The 22582-nt window shown below is 39.2% G+C and overlaps 2 protein-coding genes across 4 annotated transcripts; one reads left to right on the top strand and one right to left on the bottom strand.

Annotated features, from left to right (window-relative positions):
- The first annotated feature begins 856 nt into the window (after positions 1-856).
- On the top strand, positions 857-9978 carry WDR13 (WD repeat domain 13). The gene is made up of 10 exons (XM_007435374.4): positions 857-1025; positions 2308-2394; positions 4983-5223; positions 5702-5811; positions 6072-6202; positions 6725-7032; positions 7428-7608; positions 7692-7833; positions 7954-8072; positions 8297-9978. Exons 2-10 carry the CDS (start codon positions 2354-2356, stop codon positions 8479-8481), a joined length of 1458 nt encoding a protein of 485 aa, XP_007435436.1. The 5' UTR covers positions 857-1025; positions 2308-2353; the 3' UTR covers positions 8482-9978.
- SUV39H1 (SUV39H1 histone lysine methyltransferase) lies at positions 9589-19967 on the bottom strand. 3 transcript variants are annotated; one of them, XR_015795654.1, is made up of 6 exons: positions 19817-19967; positions 16839-16984; positions 15840-16505; positions 14355-14730; positions 13809-14032; positions 9589-13038 (listed from the first exon to the last, which is right to left on the bottom strand). XR_015795654.1 is itself a non-coding variant. In XM_007435376.3 (6 exons), the coding sequence occupies exons 1-6, from the start codon at positions 19833-19835 to the stop codon at positions 13896-13898; spliced, it is 1245 nt and encodes a 414-aa protein (XP_007435438.1). In that variant the 5' UTR covers positions 19836-19959; the 3' UTR covers positions 13045-13895. The 3 variants fall into 3 exon arrangements, 2 of the variants coding, with proteins under 2 accessions (XP_007435438.1, XP_087993975.1); XM_007435376.3 differs by lacking the exon at positions 9589-13038 and having other exon boundaries at positions 13045-14032; positions 14355-14484; positions 14584-14730; positions 19817-19959; XM_088137849.1 differs by lacking the exon at positions 9589-13038 and having other exon boundaries at positions 13045-14032.
- Between the last annotated feature and the right edge of the window lie 2615 nt (positions 19968-22582).

The raw sequence follows: 22582 nt of genomic DNA, 5'->3' as shown, positions 1-22582 counted from the left end.
ACGGGGGACAGGTAGAGCCGTAGGAGATTAATACAGCTAGTCTAATATCAGGTGCTCTAGTCCACGGAGAAAACACATCAGGAATGAAGTTGGCCCTGTTCCTTTTTATTGGCGGGTTTTGAAAACAACTCCACCCTCTCTATAAAGGCCCAGATTGCAGCCTAGCAGGTATAGTGGCCTTCCCTGGAATCTGAATCAGGCATGGCTGGGACATTCAAGAAGCAGAAGAGTAATCTGAGTGGCGGTAGCTGTGACACTGGAGGCTGGAGGAAATTCCAGTAAATTCGCTATGAGATTATGCGGCCTCCTTAATGCCAAGCTTTGCAGAAGTATTTTACTGCTGTTAGTTGTAGACACAGTTCGTTCCCTGAACAAATGAGGATCCACCTTTTTCCTTGCTTTTTTACTAGAAAAGACCCGTCTTCTGCTACTTTCCCACATCATTTGAGGTAGAATCTGTAACGAGATCCCTCAAGAGGCAGGGTGCAGAATTCCCATATTATACTGAAAAATGTCGGTTCCTGTTTCTTCGATATCCGCTATGTGATACGTGCGTACGTATGTATGTAAAGCCCGGCATTTCTCAGATCAGATTCAGACGGCTATGACTGCTCTACTTCGTAGAGCGGGTAACGGCCATCCGTGTAAATTGCGCTTCCTTGCTATTTGAGGGCTGCCATTCACCCAAAAGGTTAATGTTAAAAATAATTTTAAGAGGGATTTGCTTGATTTCTAGCCGCGCGAATCATTCCAGTCCCTCCCAGGATCTTCTTCGCGGAGGTGCGCCTAACCCCCAACTTCCACTTCCCGGTCCTCCTCTCTGCTCCCTCCCTCCCGCGGAGACTCCGCTCTTCCTTGGCGCGCCCAGAGGGAGGGGATGGAGGCGCCCCGCATGCGCCGGCGCCGCCACCGCTGCCGGGCTGAAGCCGTCGGCGCTCCGCCTCCCTCCCTGCTCTTTTTCCCTTCCGATGTTCTCGCCGCTGCTGTCGCCGCCGCCGGGTTTGAGAAACCGGGAGCCGCGCCAGGTACGGTCCTGATGCAACTTTCCTCAAACCTTTCAGGTCGCAGCCCTGCCCGGGCTGCTGCTTCGCAGGCACCCCATAATAGCCACTCCGGGGCCTGTCGCCATGGAAACAAGCTAGTCCTGATGCTTCTCCACCGTCTTTTGGCCTCTCCTTTCTAATGATGTGGTCACCATGGAGACCCGGTGTTTTTGCCACCCTTGGAAGGTCTCTTCCCTGCTCCCTCCCGACTCCACACAACAGAAGCCTCCTCGCTTCTCTCCCTCATGGCGCCAGGAAAAAAAAAATCAACCCCGTTCTAAACTACCATGAAAAAACATCGCTCCTTCCTTCCTCTTCCATGTAATAGGATCGCCATGATTGCCTTCCCATAAAATCCTTTGAGCATTATTCCATCTTTCTCCCGCTCCCCCAGTAGACTAGAGCATTACTTCTCATTGATAGAATAATAACACATTAGAGTATCGGCCCTTTTGCCCCCTCTGTCATTTGGGCTCCTTTAGGCAACCTTTCTAACAAAAATAGGATGCTGTTTGTGGAGAGGTGAGGAAATGGTAGAGCTCACATAAGGCCCTACAGAGGCCTGGATTTGACTAATTTAGATATGCTCTTGTAAGCATGGCTAAGTTCCTAAATTTGGAGGTTGAACCCCCTCCCTTTTGCCCAACGGTGGTATGAAGGTTATCTTTACACTGAAGTGTAGATTCTTTTATGCAGTCTTCCAAACTTGATTCCTCCAGATGTGTTAGACCAACACTCATAAATGCAGAAGAGATAGGGCAGACCTGAATCAGTTTCATTATTGCTGATCTAGAACCATGCAAAAATATCAGGCCTTCATCTACTCCTATGTTGTAGTTGCCAGTATGTGAAAGGAACATCCTGGGTCCTCAGTTTAAAATCTAACCTTTCTTTCCTCTGGGGTGGAGGTGGGAGTGAGAATGTACAATGATGGTAAGTCTGAGATTTACAGTTGATATTCTGCAAAAAATTATATACCACTAAAAAAATGCCATTAAGGATGGTGAGGTTGTTTGTTGAAATTGGTTTGTCAAAGCCAGTCACAGAATTCTTGTAATGCAGTGGGATGTACATTTTCTGTTTTCTCTAGCTGTTGCTTTTACTCAAATTTAACAAATTTAAAACTGGTCATCCTAAATAAATGATTTGGTCCTAGCTATTTGTAGAGCTGAAACTTGCATGTTGGAAAATGGAACTATATTACATTGTTTCCCATTTTAAATTCATCTCTCACCCTAAGCTCTTTGTAACCTTCTGACTGCAGGCACCCAGTTACCAGCTCCCCTGAGCGGCCAGTGGCGGTGTGGGGCATGGCAGCAGTGTGGCAGCAAGTGTTGGCTGTAGATGCACGGTGAGGTTCCTATGCAGGACGCACAAGTGGCTTGAGCAACATGGAAAAGGAAATACACCAATGTGGTGTAGTGGTTAAGGTGCTGGCCTGGCATCAAGCGAGACCCAGGCTCACATGTCCTTAGCCGTGAAACCTCCCATTGGGCTGGTTGTTCTCTCTCAGCCCAACCTAACTCACAGGATTGTTATTCTAGGGAGAAATGGGGAGAAAACTATGTATATTGCCTTGAGCTCCTGAACAAAAAATGCAAGATATAAATCTAGCATACATGCATACAAATAAATAAGTCAAGATATGGGACAGGTTGTTCTTAGTTGCTGTTCAGGAAAGTACATTATTGAGAACACAACTTCATAAATTGGTCTTGAGATTTTATTCCTATGAACTGATTATTGTTTACTACTATACTATGAGTTTAGGAATTAAATCAGCATTGAGGACATGACCTGAGAGATGGGAAAAGAAGCTCTCTGCCATCTTGATTTTTTTTTTAAGTTTTTTATTTTTTTACAGCAAACACAAACATACATAAACAAACAAGAAAATAAAAAACATAAAAACCGTCTTCCATCTTAAACCGTGTGTCAGCCAGTTACCAATCATTTGTGCCATCCTTTCATAGTCTTCACTCACCATTTATATAGATTCTCATGTTATCTATCCAACGTATATTTATATATTTATCAGTTATCAATTATTAATCATTTGTGACTAGTCTATAACACCATTTATTACGAGAAATTATAGCTTTCATTATAAGATTTGTATCATTTTTGTCCATTGATTATATATATATATATATATAGTAATTTATATCAGTTTATCGAGTTTCTATTATAAAATTTCCTAATCTATTACATTACTGTATCTTTTCATCCAACCATTGATAAAACAAATCCCATATCATATAAAATTGTTTGTCTTCTTGCTCTCTAATTTCAAATGTCAATTTACTCATCTCAGCACATTCCATAATTTTCTTAATAACTTCCTCCTGCATAGGTACTTTTTCATTCTTCCAATTCTTAGCAAATACAATTCTAGCCGCTGTCAAAACATTTACAATCAGATATTTCAATTCTTTAGTGTATGTTTCCGGTATAATTCCCAGTAAAAATGTCTCTGGTTTAAAGTCTATGTGTTGTTTTGTCATTTTTTCCAACCATGTGTGGATTTTAATCCAATATCTTTTGGCTTCTGAACATGTCCACCACATATGGTAGTATGAGCCGGGTATCTGATGACACTTCCAACATTTATCGGACTTGTTCTTACACATTCTCGTGATCCTCGCTGGGGGTAAATGCCACCTGTAAAACATCTTATACAGGTTTTCTTTATATGCAGTTGACATTGTCATTTTATAGTTTTGAGACCATAGTTTTTGCCACTTCTCTAAATCAATTCCATATCCAAAATTTTTCCCCCATGCAATCATTGTTTCTTTAACCTGTTCTTCCTCCATTTTAAATTCTAGTAAATGTCCATAAAGTTTTTTAATCACCTTTTCATCAGTACCCATCAAAATTTTATCTAAAACAGTCTGCTTATCATAAATACCTTCTGCTTTAAAATCTTTATCAAATCTAGATTGTATTTGCAAATATGAAAACCAATTCATTTTTATACCTTGTTCTTCCAACGCTTGCATAGTTTTAAGTTCACCCTTTTCATTCAATATCTCAGTATATCTAACTGTTTGTTCCTTTTTATATGTTATTGGATAAGAGAAGGCTTCAGTAGTGGATATCCATCGTGGAACTTTTAAATAATATTGTCTTCTTGTCTTCTCCCAGTTTAAAAACAATGCCTCTCGAATATAATGCCTTCTAAAATAGCCCTGTGTTTTCGTTCCCTTATACCATAGGAAAGCATGCCAGCCCAACAACAAGTCATGTCCCTCTAACGTCAATAATCTATTATTTCTTAAAGTTATCCAATCCTTTACCCACATCAAATTTGTCGCCTGGTAATATAATTCCCAGTTAGGCAAGGCAAACCCACCTCTTACTCTTGCATCTTGTAGTAATTTAAGCTTTATTCTTGCTTTTTTACCCTGCCAAATGTATTTCAATACAATTTTATTTAAGTCGTCAAAGAACTCTTTCCCTAGACGAATAGGAATTGTCTGGAATAAGTATAATATTCTAGGCAATATATTCATCTTAATGGTGGATATCCTCCTAATCATTGATAATTGTAAGTTCTCCCATTTTGTCAAATCTGTTGCGATCTGTCGTTTGAGTTTAACATAATTAGTACATTGCCATCTTGATTTTTGAGAAGAAAGATAGTGTTATCATTTGAGAGAGAGAATGTTTATTGGTTGGTTCTTACTGTGGGACTGAGTAATGAAGGAATTTTATTCTAAATCTTTAAATGTTTTTCATTTAGTGGACTTAAACACATACTGACACGTGATTACCCTACTGTATTGAGATGAGTGTGGGGCTTTGTGCTGCAGAGAACCTTATACTCTCTCAGTTAGCGAAAACCCAGAATGATGCTAAGCGAAAGAAAAGGTTAACCTCAGCAAGGATACTGTTGGCTGAGGTTTCAGGCAGCTAATGCATCATCCTGTCTTGCAGGTACAACGCATACCGCACCCCAAACTTCCCTCAGTTCCGTACACAATACATCCGCCGACGAAGCCAGCTGCTGCGGGACAACGCTAAAGCAGGCTTCGACCCCTTGCTTCGTAAGCAATACCTGCGGCTACGCAGTCAGCTTTTGGCCCAGCGCTACGGCCCCCTCTCAGAACAGAGCAGCTTTCGAGCCTACAGCAACAGCATCGTCCGAAGCAGTCGCACTACGCTTGATCGCATGGAGGTGCTAAGGGTTTTGTAACTTAAAAACAGCCAGATGTTAATCAGTCTAGTGTATTAGATAGGGAGAATGCAGTTTTCTAAAAATTGAAGCTTGGAAAACTTAATTGCATTTAGTCACTCTTGCATAATTCTGATTCCATGTTTCAAAGAGGCTTGGGATATGACAAAAAAAGGGTAATCGTAGACCAATTGAAAGGATTAAGGAAGTAGGGTCTTGTTTCTTTGAAATTATTCACACCTTTCTAGTCACAAGGGCTTGAAAATGTCCAAACAGGAATTGGGGGGATGGAAGGGGGAGACAGAACTTTGTCAACACCCTGTTACCTACTACAGCACTGAAATTTCATTGCTATCGCTTCCTGTCCAGAATCCCTAGGGACAAGCGTTGTCATTTCTTCCCTACACACAGTGTTCCTCTGCAATGTGTCCTCTAGCTCCTTCCTGTGTTAAAATGTAAAAATTATGTGTTGTAACAATAGGATTTTGATGACGACCCGAGAGCACTGGGTGCCCGAGGCCACCGCCGCTCTGTCAGCCGAGGTTCCTACCAGCTGCAGGCTCAAATGAATCGAGCTGTCTATGATGAAAGGTATAAAGCCAACAGAGGATTGACTGGAGATAAAGGTCCTGTGTTCCTCTCAGTCTGCTCACATGCTGCATGCCAGTTACTTTGTTTGCAAGTTTTAATCAGGAAAGGCTGGTGATAGTCAAGACTTTGGATAATGTTGAGACTCCAGTACATTTTATCAAAGAACAAAGATTCTTTGGTTTTGTCTTGCCTTTGCCCCATTTCTGTTGAAAATTAAGTTCATGATATATCAATTTGTATTGTTCTTATGTGTTCCTCAGATCTCCAGGTAGCGTTGTCCCCACTTCAGTGGCAGAAGCCAGTCGTGCTATGGCTGGGGATACTACACTAAGTGAGAACTATGCCTTTGCTGGCATGTACCATATCTTTGACCAGCACGTGGATGAAGCTGGTGAGTAGAGGAAAAATATAGTAATCAATTACAGAAACGCATTGCTAAGCATCTCCCTCTTGTCTGTTGTCAACAGATTAGCAGGCGTGTATATCATGAACCACATCATTTCCAAAAAAAGATATATACTAAGGATCGATCAAGTGCTTTTTCCAAGAAAAGAGGTTATTATGATTCCTGCCTTGGGAAAGACTTTACAGCAGTTGTCCCCAAATTTTCACTGCTGTCCAGAATTCTCAGTGATGGCTGCATTAGTTGAGGAAGGCTAATACCAAGGTTGCGATCAATACTGGTAACTGCATATTTAAGATATTGAAGTCTGGTAACTTAGCAGAGTGCCCTCTTTGTCTCACCGCACTACCCAAAATACTCAGTTTGATAATTGTGTTGATGCAAAGAGGAATAATGGAGGGACATCTATAGCTAGAGCATAGAAAAATAATCCAGAATAATGTACAAGACTGAGGTGAGTCCAATATCAATCTAACTATTTTTTTCTCTCCCCCATCTCCGTTCCCCCAGTGCCTAAAGTTCAGTTTGCCAATGACGACAAACACCTACTAGCCTGCTGCTCTCTAGATGGCACCATTTCAGTATGTCAGTTAGTACCCACTCCCCCTGTGGTACTTCGAGTGCTGAAAGGACACAGCCGTGGTGTATCTGACTTTGCTTGGTCTCTCTCCAATGATGTTATTGTTTCCACTTCACTTGATGCCACAATGCGCATTTGGGCTACAGAAGATGGCAAGTGTATCCGGGAAATCCCAGATCCAGATGCTTCTGAGCTACTTTGCTGTACTTTTCAGCCAATGAACAATAATCTCACAGTGGTAAGTGAAGCGCAGTGACAAGGATATGCTATTCTTTTCTACTCCTGAGTAAGCACGCTGAGATATTGGGCCTTTGTCATCCAAGAAACACTAGCTTATGTCGGACTGGAGTTTATTACTCACCTTATTCCCATGATGCAAGCAAGGAATGCATTGAAGGATTTAAAAGCATTGATGCTCTTGTTCTTCTCTAATGGCGGGGGGGGGGGCAGAAGAGGAAAGGAGTCTAGTTATAAGAAGTATAACCATTAAGTTCCCCCTCTCCTGAGTTATTCCAGCTCCCTTGTGAAGGGAGGGGGGATTGTGAGATAACTCCAATTCTCATTATGTTGCTGGTTTCTCATATTTTGCTTAGTGGAATAGTTATAGAAATAATCTCTCTATCTGTCCATGAGGTGGGGAATGGAAAACACAACCTTCATGTGATGAACATCTCAACAGGGAAAAAAGCAAAGGGTGGCTCAAGCAAACTAACAGGCCGAGTGCTCTCTCTCTCCTTTGATTCTCCTGGGCGTATCCTTTGGGCAGGGGATGACAAAGGCAGCATATTCTCATTCCTCTTTGACATGGCAACAGGTGAGTTTCCAAGAGTTGCTTACAGAGATTAGCTGCAGCCCAGTTTATCAGACACAGCTTCTGCTCCATGTCATTTTTTGCAGGAAAGTTGACCAAAGCCAAACGCCTAGTGGTTAATGAGGGAAGTTCTATCACCAGTATCTCAGCCCGTTCCTGGATCAGCAGAGAAGCACGGGATCCCTCTCTGCTCATCAATGCATGTATTAACAAGCTATTATTATATAGGTATGATGCTGTTGCACCAAAAGACATGCACTTTATTTGCATATGCAGAATATTAATGACCTCCCATTTGACGGTGATATATATTTATGCTTACATGGTTCCTTTTACTCTTCCTGACAGGGTAGTGGATAATGAAGGAACACTGCAACTTAAGAGAAGTTTCCAAATACAGCAGAGCTCACATCCTGTCCACAGCATTTTCTGCCCCCTAATGTCTTTCCGTCAAGGCGCTTGTGTTGGTATGTGTTGGTAGGGCCATTCTGTAATTGGAAAAAGAATGTAGCAGAGCCAGTTCTCTGCAATGTTGTATAGTTCCGTGCTTTTAATTTTCCCATTTCACATGATTTCCCCTATAACTAACACAGGGTTAGAAGGAATAAAATAGAATTGCAGACCCCTCCTTTATTAAGGACCTATATTTAATAATGGTTTTGTTCTAATAATTTATTTTTGTGCATTTCAGTGACTGGAAGTGAAGATATGTGTGTGTATTTCTTTGATGTGGAACGTGCCACCAAGGCTATCGTTAACAAACTTCAAGGTCATAGCGCTGCAGTCTTGGATGTCAGCTTTAACTGTGATGAGAGTCTCTTGGCATCCAGTGATGCCAAAGGCATGGTTATTGTCTGGAAAAGAGAACAGAAATAGCGTATTTTCCTGTGACAAGTGCAAGGAAGAATACGTACAAGACACAGCTATGAGGATGGGAGTCCTGAAGGAGGATTAAAAGATCCCATTTTTCTTCCGATTGTTGGTTTATATCTTCTTCAGTCTGGAACATACTGAACATACTTTCATAATACAGTGGGACCACTGCTTTTGTCCTTTTCAGTTGGTGAGATTTTGTATAGCATGCAAAGGATTCCACTTATCCTGTGAAATGTGGCTTAATGGACTTTTACCATCCAGATTACACTATTCTTTTGCCAGGACCATTTGCTGAAAGCGAATGTGGCCAACTGTGCTACAGGAACTGCTTATCAATTGGTATAATAAGGTTTAGGACTTCAAGGGTTCTTTTCTAATTCAAGAATATGAAACCTAATTTCGTTTGTCCCATTTAATACCAGCCTTTTCCTAGATAGCATGAAACTGCTTTGGTATATGAACAGTGATCCATTCCCTTCCGGAAATATATTTTACACAGCATGGGTTACAATACCATGCTCACTATAATGTAACACACAGGACATCAAAGATGAGGAAAAATACCTCCTGCCTCTATTAAGAAGGATCAACCTATGTTGTTAATTGAATTTGTGAACTTCTGCAGCTTTAAATTTGTGCACAGACTGCTCTTTAATATATTAGAATGACTTGTTCATTTATATAGTAGGATATTTGCTTTAGCATGTTTCTCAAGAGCAAGTTGACTAAGTATCTTCCTAATACAGCATTAGTGTATGAAAGCCACAGATATGAACAGAGTATTTAATTTCACATTTATTTCCACATTACTAGTAACGTGCCTGGAGTCTACCAAAATAGTTAGCGTATTCCTGATGCCTAGCTGCAGAAACACGTTTTCTTAGAAATGAAGTTCTGAAACGGGTCTACTTAAATTGCAAAATGCATTTTTGTCACATCTTTCATAGCATGCATGAAACTGGGATACAAGAGGGAGGGTAGTTGTATTGAACTTTTTGTATTGTGGCTGTTACAATTTTTCTTTGGCTTTGTTCTCTCTCCTGTGCACAAGAAGAAATTCTTTCTAAATTCACTGTCAGTGGAAAAAAATAGGTGGTATTTAGCCAAATAAGTTTTTCAGACAGATACCTGGCAGAGAAGAACAGACTGAGAGATACAGTAGTACAATTAGGTAATATTATCAAGAAGCATGAATTGAGCTAGGCAGATCGTATCCATGGACATGCAACCCAGTCATATCTTTGTAGCAAGGAAGTTGCAGAGCATTATGCGGAGTTGAAAGATTTGCAAGTACAGTTGAGAGGATTAAGAGATTATGTGGTAATGGTGTTTGAAATATATAAAACAGTTTAGCTCTAGAAGCAAGTAATTTATGTTAGGCTGAAAAAAATATAAAGTTAACAGAATGTAAAATAGCATGGGACCTTCAAACAGAAATCTTAAGTATGTTTAGGTAAAGGTATGTTTTTCTAACACATAATACAACTGTATTTCTAATAAATTGTAACTGCAGTCTACCATTTAAATCGCTATTTAAACAAAAAGCTGGTATCTTTCACAGGGGCTTTTTGGGGAGGGGGGGGTCATCAAGATGTCTGGTGTACTGCTTCAGAAGTATTGAATAGTTACTGTTCAGCCCATGACAGTCACTCTATACTTTATCAGTCTTAACGGATCAGATTAGTACAACATCCTTTGTACTTAATATATCCTAGAAAACCATAAGGACAACATGAAATCAGTGATCTCACTAGTTGCTGGAGAGGATGTATTCAGAGGAACAATGTCTCAAGGTCTGTTGATAGCATACGTTGCTATAACCAAAGGTGATTTATCTTCAACAATGAGCCCAATTCCTATTCAAAGTAGTATAAGGTGGTAGCTCTCACATATCTTCTTGCAGAAGTAAATTCTTAATATGTGTAAAAATCTAATGACTGCATTCACACAACATGCTAAGCTTAATTATATTTAACCAAACCGGCCTATTTGGTTAGTTTATAATTCAGTGTATTGTACAACTCTAGAAAAGAGAATTTTATGTGTTATACAAACCCAACCACCTGCCCTAAATGTCCTAACTGGATTCCCATGGTTCTAGTTCTGAGAGGGGGCTGTCTATTCAAGTGTCTTTATTCCATACAGAATGTTATTAGTTCTAATTACAGGTGTGCAAAACATTTCAGATTTTAAACGGGTAATCCCAATCTTACCAGAAGTCTTTTGACACTGCTCCAACAACCTGGAAGTGTTTCAAAATTGGAACATTTGCAGAACAATCAGAATACTATCAAATAGCTATCTCAAGTATGAAACATTTCAAATTCAAAATGTTTGCAGAGCACTAGTTTTGCACTTTTCCCAGATTTAAAACACTACATATCCTTTAGCCTTCCTTTAATAGAGGTACCCAACTTCCTAATTATTTGGTTACCTTTTTGTACATCATCTTCAACTGTTAATATGCACTTTTCAAGATAATAGAAATCTATGTTTATTTTAAGTAAGGTCGAATCACTTTTTGAAAAGGATAGTTATTTTCTGTGAATTTGGATATACTACAAAAATGTGTTAATGACTATGATGCTGCTATAATCAAGGCAAGTGGGGGTATGCCTGCCCAGACTAATTGTTGCAGTCTCCAAGCTCTAAAACTGTTGTTGGATTTCAGCAGTACAAAAATCAGTTTTTCTCAGCATTTCTCCTTTTAATGAATTAAAGCTGTAAAACAAATATATTGAACCTCTTCTAGGCTTAATGCATCTACTTGAAGCAGTTCCCTCTGCCTCCAAGAAGTGCAGAATTTCAGCCTTGATTTCTCTGCTGAAATTTCTACATCACTATGATCCTCAGAGGTATATTTTTTAAAGTAAAAAATATGGTCCCCAATAAGGAAAGATGTCCACTCCTGCTTACCAAAATGAGTATATTCAGATACAGATAGTACAATGATACCTGAATATTTAATAATTGTAAAAAAAATACTATTAAAATATACTTAAATCACATTCTGCTACTCTTTTTGGAATGCAGCTGGCATGCCACTCAAAAGGCTAAGTCCAGCCCTCAGTTTGAAAAAAAGGTACATACGTACCCCTGAAATGTTTTTCTTTGCATACTTTTTATGCTGAATGGAAATGTTTCAAAAGAACATTGAGACCTAGTATTCTTATTTTCCCTTACTTCTGTAAGGGGAATACACCTTGAGCAGTTTTAAGCCTATTTTATTTGCTCATCAATTTTTTCCTAACAGGGTGAAGAAGCATAAGTTCTATAGCTTACTATGGTTTTAAACAAAAACAGCGCCAACACCAACCCTCAAAACCCTAAAAGCAATTTAGACATTAATGTAATCAGCAAAGGGCAGAACAGATTTTTCAAGAAATCTTGTCAGACTAAACTTTTTTTTTTTTGATCCAGTAATACCTTTATAGATTATGGGAATGGTAAAGATTTCATATACCTTGATTTCAGTAAAGCATTTAAACTATCATATAACATTCTCATTAGTAAGCTAGTTAAGTATGGGCTAGGTGTAATGTTTAAGGAGGCTGACAGTGGGCCTAAAAACTAGTCCAGAAATGAGAAGTAAAGTACAAAGAGGGCTGCAGAGTTAAGTCCTGAGCCAAGTACACTTTTAACATTTTTGTTAATGATTTTGAACAAAGAGATAGATTGAACATTCACCACGTTTGCAAATGATAATAAATTGGGTGGGATAGCTAATATTCTAGAATACAAAAACATTTCTTTATTTAAGAAAACTTTCACAAGAGCAGGATGAGGAATACCTGGCTTAGTACTAGTATGCACAAAAAGGATCTTGGAACGGGACCTGATATCAATCAGTAATGTGGCTGCAAAAGGCAAACCAATTTTAAACTGCTTCAGTAGAATATAATTTTCAAATCACACAAATAATAGTGCTGTTCTGTGCACAACACTTAAAAGGATTTAGATAAACTGGAACAAGTGCAAAAAAGGACAAGAGGATGATCAGGGCAGTAGAAATGAAGTCATACATGGAGAGATTAAAGAACGAGTATGTTTAGCTTTGGAAAAGTGAGAGGGGGTTATGACGGTTATCCCTTCTGGTATTTGGAGTGTGCTAACAGGAGGTCGTAACCTGTTCTCTGTTGTCTCAGAGAAAAGGACCTGAAATAATTGCTCTAAAGTTACTGAATACATCTTCCAGTTGAAATGTCCGCAATGGAGATGGCGGACTCCCTTTCACTGGATACATGCAAGCAGTGGTTGGCTAGATATTTGTCAGGGATGCTTTCATTTTGATCTGGGGCTGAGCAGGGCCTTGGACTCAATGGCCTAAATCTTCCTTTCCCATTCTATTATTATAATTTATTATAATAACAAGAGAAATTAAAGTCTCACTTCCTTGTGCCACACACAAATGTTCCTGCTCTACAATTAATACTACCTTTTGTAGTTATAAAAGCTCCTGAAGAAGTCCAAAAGCAAATGAATCGAATCTGAAACTCTGATTACATTTATCTCCCTTATCTGTTAAAGTTGCTTCCAAACCCCATTCTCTTCACATTACTGCAGTGAAGAAATGTAAAAAAAAAAAAAAAAAGAGTAAGTTATAAAACACAAAGAATCCAGGCAGCTAATTCAGTTCATCAGTCATAATTCAAGAACTTCATAACATCTTTCAAAATACAGCTATCTCCAGAAGCTAGTTTTTGCCCCAACCCATTAAAAAAAATTAAAAACATTTTCTTTAAAAACAAATGCATCAGTTAAAAAAGACGACATTGTGGCTTTTCAGGTTGCATAGAGCTTAACTCCATGATGGTTTTTAAGTGCGACTTCAAGTAGAAATTATGTAAAGATGGACAGCAGTCATATGGCACACTGAGGTAATAAAAAGTCTGTGCACAGGGAGAAGAAAACGGCTTTGTTTCCCCACCTACCAGTAAGGTGGTTAGGAAGTGCTTCTTATAGAAAATCAAGATTTCTGTCCTCCAGGAAAAAAAACTTTGAAAAATTAGCCAGTTCTTTGTCCTTGCACTTAAGGCTTTAAAATAGTACGCTGAGGTTCAAATAAGATATGCACAGACTTATGAGGGGAGTTCTGTTCTATGCTGTAGTTTTTCCAGCCAGCATCTCAGCAGCAAGTTTGAAAGTCAAGCAACCTGTCCACCTACTGAAGAGACCACCCTCCACCCATGTTTTCATAAGAATACTCTGTCAGGCAGTCAGAAGCAGCCAGGTCGGTGCTGTATAGCACAAGAAATGTGGATAACTGCCCTCTTGCAGTTCTAGTCTTTTTCATTTGTTTTTCAAGCAGGTAAGTTCCTGACTCTTACCCTCTGCCGGCAATCTTTTAACAACAGTCAGCTTGGGCTTCCAATCCAGGCTTCACCAGACATCGTCCAAGAAAAACTAGCAAGGAACTAGAAAAGATATTTCCGACAAGACTCTGTGCCACATTTACACTCAATTCGCATCCGCTTCTTCGGTGAGCCAGCCAGGCTTCCAACTAGGCCAAAATTAGAGTCCATCCTTGTGCTTTCTGCATTTACCGGATCCACTGTGGAAGAGATTTATCTAGCATCAAATTTCACAAGAGATGTTCCTTCATTTGACAACAAAGCTACTTATTTGCTCATTGACTAAACTTGAAATAATTATGTTCCTTTAACTCTTAACGCAACACTTTAAGAAGAGACAAAACCAGAATAAACTTGCACGTAACATAGCAACAATCTTTTAGAGCAAAGAAAAAGTCCAACTAGAATTTAGAATAGTTAAAAATAGGAATTTCAGTCTAAACCCTGTCCCCCGAGTCCACCACAGCAAATCACAAGCTATCTCAAATTCTCACCAAATTTGTCCAGCATGCCCTTTCTTACCTTGCATATTATAGTCAAAGGTGAGCTCTTCACCAACTCGGATAGATCGAGTAGCAAAGAAAGCAATGCGCGGCAGCCGTTCATCCAAATTTTCAATAAAAACATTGTACACCTGAAGGTTGGGATTGCACTGGAAGCAGAGAATGCCAGGTTGAGTGGAAAGTGAAACAAATCTTTCACTGAACATTACTGAGTACATGGCTCCCTCCTCATAATTTATTGCACTTACACTGTGATTAACAAAATGTGAAATGTTGCCGTAATAGGCAGCATCTACTGTGTATACATCTTCTACGTAGTCCAGGTCAAACAGATAAGTGGCACCTTGTCGGTCATAGATCTGACCCCGTCGCTCAGCTTCCTCTGATGTGATAATCTGGGAATGATGTGGAAGAAATAAAAATCACAGGAAAAAGTCTATTTTTGCTTGTGAGTCTTATCATAGACTATTCCTCTCTGCATTTTTGGATTTCCATTTTTTCTTCAGTTGCTGTGCTGAGTATGCCCTACTCACATACTCTAAATGTTTAGTTCTGTGTTCAGTCATCACTTTGATTAATGCAAAGACTTGAAAATACTCCAAAATTCCCACAGAATATAAATTCTCTACCTTCATCATCAAATTGTTACAGTTCAAATGAACTGAATGAATTCATTTGAGCTGTATTTTGTGATAAGTGAAATTAATTTATTCACTTATCACGCAATTGTGTTGGCCAGGCTTATTGTGCTAGCTTCATCCATTCAAGCTCCTCCATGCCACAAATGTCCAGCAGGAGGCTCCAAAATATCTCCCAACTACCACTGAAGCACTCACCATGATCAGGTGTGCTTTCCACTGCTAACATATCTGAGATTAGTAGTTGACATTTATTCAATATTGCCTTCTTTGTTGGTAATAGCTTACCTATTAAAAAAAACCATGCCATTCAGTGACATGTTCCTTAAACTATTTTACAAGAGTTTATACTAATACAAATACAAAATGCACATAACCCAACAATCTAATGGACAAAGGAAACATAAATTCTATATATACACCTGACAATAGAAAAACCCTCTCTTGACTTAGATCCAACAGTTTTCAGATGGACAGCAATAATGTGACACAAAATGGGAAAGAGAACTAAGACTTTAGGGGGAAACTTTACTAGTAGGTATACCAAATCAATGTCTGGGTCACAAGTATCAAACACAAGATCTGTATATTAATTTTTCTTTTCTTTCCAGTTAGCTGAACCATATAAATTACAAGGAGATTGGACAGCTTTCCCCAGATGTATGTGAAACTGAAATTAAAAGGTTATCCTTATATGTGAACCAGGCCACTATGGCTTGTTAAACAAATGTGTGAATCCAGTCTGCTTTGGATATAGAATTATAACTATACAGCTGTTACCTATTTCATCTGGTATAACTTGGAGCAGGTTCCATCTGCGTCCTGAATCATAACGAAGCTTATGTATCACACTGGCTCAGCCTTACCTCTCCAACATATTCCATGACAAAGCTGTGCTTGCGGATCTTCTCCAATGTACGTACACCCCAGCCACGTCCATTATCTGTCCGGAAAATGCAAAGATCATAACGAATGCCCTTCTGTACTACACGATTTGGGCAATCAATGCCACAGCTGCAACGAGAATTGCACTCATAGATGGGCATGCCAGCCTTGATCTTCACTTGACCCAACTCATTATAGGCAAATTTATGATGTGAGGCACCAGGACAGCAACCTCCTGCTGCTTCTGACAGACAGTCTGAGCATTCACAGCCCACAGCCACCTGGTTGAGAGTGATACCCTCCCCAACTTTATACTCATTGATGTAGACAAAGTCCCGGGGAGGCCCATCCAAGTCCACCTCATTTTCTACCACAATTCGTCCCTTGTGGTTGCGCTTGGCATTGAGCTCATATTCCCAATGCTGCAAAGCTCGCCTCTGTTTGGCCTTCTGAACCAGATAGTTGGAAATTCCTTGGTCAAGTAAGCGCATATTCTTTTTGAGCTTGCCACCACGCCGGATCAATGCCTGTTCTAGGTCCCTGTGGAATTGTTTGAGTATGCTGATACAGCGCAAATTCTTTCGGGGCTCCCAGGTGTTCTCTGAATCAGGATAGCCCCGCCACTTCACCAGGTAGAATTCCTCATCCTGAGTAAAATAACAGATTGTAAGTCTACAACATTACAATTTTCTTCCTAGAACAAACTTCAGAAAATGACATTTCTTAGCATTTGTTCACTAAAACAAAATCCAAGGATATAATCCAGGTATATTACATAGCATTTTCACCAGCCCATCCTATCACCCCGATTCCTTAAGGAAAAGAACACTGGTTAAAAGGGGGAGAGTAGAAAGAGGGAAAGTATAAATTATGAAAAATATCAATACACATACTCTGTCAACAGAGAACTGGAGAAGACTAATGCAAGGTCATATAAAAGGAAACAAGACTAAAGCTATGAGAAAATCAAAGAAACTCACCCGGATTTTCTTATAATCACATAGATATTCTACTTCAAAATCACTGAGGTTTTTTTTAGTAATGCCCAAGTTAGGGCAACACACTTTCTCCAGTCGACACAGATCCTGGAGATGGGACCAGGTTGACTTGCAGCAAACAGTACACTCTATGGAGGATAAAAGTAGACATTCACTCTTAAAATATACAGTTTACTTAAAAAAAAATACTAAGAGGTTACCTGGATAGCCCTGCAAAGCATGCTAACCAAAATAATTAGGGGAAAGAATCCTCCTTTATATTAAGTCTGACACACATTTTTGAGACACAGAGAATAGCAGGAAGAATATTTCAAAATAGCCACACGAAGGGAATTTTTCAGGACACCACAATTTTTAAAACAGAGATGGGCACAAGAAACATCTGGATTTATTGGTAATGTTGCATCATTGATGTAATGAAGTAAATTGGTTGTTTAGGGTAACAACAAAATGATTCCCCAAATAAGACAGGAGTAGATTTTGACATAAAAGGAATATGAGCTGTGTTCAATTCTGATACTAAGAATTAAATAAATTCAAGAATTGAATCTAAGAATTTAAATATACCTAGATTTTGTACTGTTCAGTTTCCAGATCTGAGTTTTGTTAAGCAAAGTAAATCTTGCTAGTTTTATGTTTGCAGATCACTCCATTTGATTATTTGCCTTTGAATTCACACCAAAAGTTGTATTTACCTATACATACATTTTCATAGCTGTCATTCTTACTCTCAGGACCATCCCCTTATAATCTGTGAACAGACATTCCCCTGATGAATAATAACTGCTTAACTTTAGATGTCCAAGGCATTTTTTTTTTTTGTTCAGAGCCTAAAATTATACTTAAAAACTAGAAAAAGAATTATTCCTCATTTTATAAAAAGAGAACCAAAACTGAAAACATCTTTCCAGGGAGCCTCTTTCAAGGGTTATTCTTTGTACTGTACAAAACATAACTTTGTTTTCAGAACCCCCTGGAATTTCCAAAATGGTCTAAGATCCTGGAAAGATTGTCAAAGCTTATATAATTTTAGTGAAATTACTTTCCAGCACTCTAGCTCAAATTCAGCACTCTAGAATTAGAATAACCAAGTCCTAAGAAATTTAGAACACCAGCAATCTGGTCTATTCAAATAGTTTGTTTTTCACTTACAGAATCCTAATTCTTTTTACAAGGCTAATAACACTAGATGAAGAGCTAACACCGACTTCAGATGAATAAAGATATGGGGTTATTACAATTAGCACACCGTCATCTACTCCAAACTCTTCGACAAGCTATAAAATACAACATATCTAAGCTTGGTAGTGACAACTGCATTTTAAAGAACAAATTGTAAACATATTAATTTTGTGCCAGAGGCAAGAATAAGATACGTACATTAAAATGTAAGCAGCGATAGGGTCATTTCATTCAACCACTTCCACATGTAGTAAGAGATGCCTCATCAACAGAACTCGACTCACATTAACACTGTAACTAGAGTACTTTAGCATGTGTACAGTTTTCTTTTTATATATATGTTATTACATTTATTTAACATATGTTTGTGCTACTCATTCCCATAGACTTTGAACAGCTATCAGAAACATCGTAAGAAAAAACCTTCAATAAAAATAAACCCACTGAACAAAATAATTTTAAAAAGCTCAACAGCATCATAAGGGATTAAAAAAAAAAAGATGAAGTTATGTATCTGCCAATTCATTCCAGCAGTCAAATCATGTCTTCATCCTGGGCTAGACGGAAAAGCCAAGTCTTAAGTGCTCTTCTTAAGGGAGTGAAGAGACAGGCTGAATCTCCATAGGAAGGGAGTTCCAAAATATAAGAATGATAAAAAAAAAAAAACTTATTTCCTAGTTACTGTCAGATGGCGTTTTCAGAATTCCTAAACTAAAATTATAGACTGAATCAGTTTATCAGGAAGAGGTGCATACAATACTATCACATTTATTTTTTTTCTACCAAAAATGCATGAATATAAACTTAATAAAATAGTGTAACAGGAAAAATAATTATTATCAATCGCTGGTTAACATCTCCATGTGATTTCAGTCCCAATTCTTCTCAAGATAGATATTGAAATGTGTGGATCTTCAAACCAACACATCCATACGTTTTATCTAAAGTACAGTTGTTTATGCAGCACTAGTACTATATTAATTTCTAAAGCCTGCATTTCATATAAAAATTAGATTTTTCGACGATAAGTCTGTCTTGTTCATTACAGATCTGAAAGTCACTCTGGAAGCTTTTTCAGCTGAAAAGCAGCCTAAATATGCTTTAGGGAAAGAGCATCAAGACTGACAAGCCAGAAACCTGTAATTATTATTGCCTTCAGTAAATTTGTTCTCTGAGGAAAACTTATGCCAGAACTGAGTCACACAAGGTTTTCTCCCGCAAAGCGAAGTGCTCTTCGACGGAAAGGAAAAACTATGCGTGACAAGATTGTTCTGGGAACGGGAAGCACATGATGAAAGTTTGCACGGGCGCTACACAAGGTGAGGGGGGTCAACGAAGGAGACAAAACGGGTCAAAGGGGGCCTCCTCTGAAAAAGAAGCAAGGAAACATTGCTGGGGATACAACACAGAAATCACTGTAGAGAATCAACGTGGGTTAGCTTTGTGGAGGGAGCCACTTTCGTCGCGTGAGTCAGTGGAATCCACGCTTCTCTCTCGTTGTCCTTTTCTCTTTCCCTGCTCCCCGCGTGCCTATTACCTTCTCGCTCGCGGCGCGAGGCAACCGATGGCCGCGCCACGTACGCCGGCTCGCGCGCTCTTCCTCCTCCTCCCCCCGCCATAACGGTCGTCGCCGAATGCCGCCTCCGCCACGCGCCTGTGAGAACCCGGCGGAGGCGGCAACTGGCTGCTTCCCTCGCGGCAACTCCCTCTTCCCGTTCGACCCAACCCTTGCCGCCTCGCGCCGCAACAACCGGCGCGCTCTTGCTTGTTTCGCTCACCTTTTAAATTTTCCGCCATCTTGAACTTTTTTTTTTTTTATTTCCCTCCACCCACTGAGGCTGCCAGAAAGTTTTCATCTCACAGAAGGGAGCTGGGGGCGGGGCCAGGCAACCTCCGAAGCTTCGCCTTTTGAGTAACGGGCCCTCAGCCCAATAGGAAGCGCGGAAGCCCGCTTAAGCCCCACCCCACGCCTTCCCGGGCTCCCTTGCTGACTCGTTTCGTTTCCTCCCGCCGGGCGGCGGACTCTGGTTGCTGCTCGGCGCGAACTAAAAGTAAAACTTGGCACCGCCTCCCGGCGCTGCTCAAAGGTGGAACGTGTGGTGGCTTGGCCTTTTTAAAAACGTCGGTCTCTTGATCTTTTTCCTATTCTTACTCGTGGTTGGAGGAGACGTGAAGGAAGAGAAATAGGGTACGAAGACACATTCAATTGACAGCTTCTTTTGTCTTATGAGAAAGTTGCACTGAGCACGGGGTTACCTAAGAGAAGTAGAACAAACAAAACAATTTATGCTGTAATAAGGAAATAGGGGGGGAAATGACTGTGTCACGTTATTGATCCTAATCGTTCATGAGAAAGCCTTTGGATGTGTTTAATTGCCGACCCTTGTCCTGACTCTGTATTTCCATTCTGTCACAGAGCCAAGGAAAAATCATTAAATTAGCTGCCATTATAAAAGACTAACTCAACAATTGGGGCAGGAGAAAGCAACTCTTTGCAGCTAGAGACCTCATTTATTAATTTGTATTGCATTGTTCTGCTGAATTTCACTGGGGACTGTTAGGGGCTGCAGGCTACATTGTTGGCTGTGGTTGCCTACTTTTTTTTTCATTCTTTGCAATCATTAAATGTTTTCTAACATCCATCTATTCTTAATAGTTACCATTGACTCTTTAGTACATTTTTTCAGTTCCAGCACAACTAATCAGAGGTACGCATCACTTATCAACACAATTTTCCTAAATAATTGTAAGCAGAGAGGTTATCTAAATTAGTACTCACATAGTTACCAGAAGTTGTCTTGTAGCTCCTTGATTCCAGAAAGATTCCTCAGTGTAGAGAAAGCAGCAAAAATAGCAACCTATAGAATAGAAAAACGTTTACACTATATATGCACACCCTTACTCACTTCAGATTCATACTCCCAGGGCTTCCTTAGTCTTCTATTTTATAATCTAAAAAGGTTGGATTTTGACCAGCTGGTTATCATCAATCTTTTCATGGAATATTGTTACAATTTTGAAGATAATGAGGAAGGTGTATCTAATTGTTCTTGGGCAGTTTTTGATCATGGAAGTTCATGTCCTGATTCTTGGTACAGTATTTTATTATATTGGTATTATACTTTAATATTTCTTTAGTACATCGTTGTTTAGTCCACCATAGCATGCTGTTGCATTTCCATGCATCTGTGTATTCACATGTACTTACTTCATTAGTCTGAGTATTTCTCAACTATATGAGAAACATAGTTTTTCAAGAAAGGCTTTTGGGACAAGTAAGATCAAGCATCATCGAATGGTGCATCACTTGATTATAGATATACTAATTGATTTTTGTTTTTATCTTATTAATTCTGGAAGCTGCTGAGGGTCTCCTGAAATAGCAGATGTAAATTGCAGTAATTAGTAATAAATCTAAAGAGCGCTGCTCAAACCATTAAACCATTAAATCTGGCCTTTCCTATTTGTACCTCTGCTATTTCCTCTTTTGCCCTCAAATCAAAAATAAACTCATGTCATGTAAAGCAGTTTTATTCCATCAAACTGTATTGACATATAACTTGTACTGTTCCCTCAAATTACACAGTTAAAGATTCTAATGGATTGAGAATGATTAAAATTATAATCCAATACATACAGAGGACACCAGGCTGGGGAAGTCTACTCTGGAGAAATGCTGCTTCCTCCCTCCCTCCCTCCCTCCCTCCCTCTCTCTCTCTCTCTCTCTCTCTCTCTCTATATATATATATATATATATATATATAATTTTTATTTTTATTATTTTTTGTTTGTTTGTTTGTTTGTTTTTAATCTTATAGAAGAAATACAGCCAATCAGTTGCTTTACCAGTTTTGGGGCAGATAGTAGTGGCAGAATCCTATAGATACATAAGGATTCAGAGAACCAAGTCACCACCACAGTTATTTAAATGTCTGCATGACAATCCCATGTTTGTTGCTGGTATAAGAGTTTGTGAAATAGTACAGTCTGATTTCCCCATCCTTTAACCACCTCTTCAAATAATTATGAAATTTTAATTTGCTCCTCCCAGCGTGGCCTCATGAATGCCAAGATCCATTTTTAAAATGTCTTAACTGACGCTGAACTGGCTGGCAGTGAAATATTTGCTAGTGATTCATTTTCAATTGGTCAGGCCAACCTTACTACATTCCTTTGTTGTCTTTTGATCTCTGTATCTTTATTTCTAAGTACTTGTGTTTCTTTACCTCCCTAATCTGACTCTACACACTGTAAAGTTGGATAGATGTTGTTATCGTTACCATACAATGTTAAGAGTTGCATGATCTCTAAAATTTATGAATAAATTGCTATATTCTCAACAGCTATCTGGGAGAAGTCAGCACTCTGAGACTCCCATCATGTGATGCACAGAAAAAAAAATGGAACCCTGTAGTAAATTAGAGTCTTCAAAGGATTTTATTATATTAGGTTGAAAAGAGGCATTTCCTTACAACTTAAAAAGTGTAATATATCTCCCCAAAGATTAAAATTGTGGTGTGTTTGAACTGAAAAGGATCTTGTGA

The sequence above is a fragment of the Python bivittatus genome, unplaced genomic scaffold, assembly GCF_059951505.1.
Source record: "Python bivittatus isolate LINGU-HERP-01145 unplaced genomic scaffold, Pbiv_v1 ctg000220_np1212, whole genome shotgun sequence".
NCBI lineage: Eukaryota > Metazoa > Chordata > Lepidosauria > Squamata > Pythonidae > Python > Python bivittatus.
Note: the sequence above shows the minus strand (reverse complement) of the source record. Positions and strands in the feature narration are given on the sequence as shown.

Excerpts from the sequence above, each read along its gene's own strand:
- WDR13 (XM_007435374.4), top strand. The coding sequence starts at position 2,354 with ATGGCAGCAGTGTGGCAGCAAGTGTTGGCTGTAGATGCACG. Across the intron at positions 5,224-5,701 it reads CTACGCTTGATCGCATGGAG|GATTTTGATGACGACCCGAG; the intron begins GTGCTAAGGGTT and ends TTGTAACAATAG. Across the intron at positions 5,812-6,071 it reads CGAGCTGTCTATGATGAAAG|ATCTCCAGGTAGCGTTGTCC; the intron begins GTATAAAGCCAA and ends TGTGTTCCTCAG.
- SUV39H1 (XM_088137849.1), bottom strand. Across the intron at positions 16,506-16,838 it reads GTGATTATAAGAAAATCCGG|GATGAGGAATTCTACCTGGT; the intron begins GTGAGTTTCTTT and ends TATTTTACTCAG. Across the intron at positions 14,033-14,354 it reads CTTTGACTATAATATGCAAG|TGGATCCGGTAAATGCAGAA; the intron begins GTAAGAAAGGGC and ends TCTCTTCCACAG.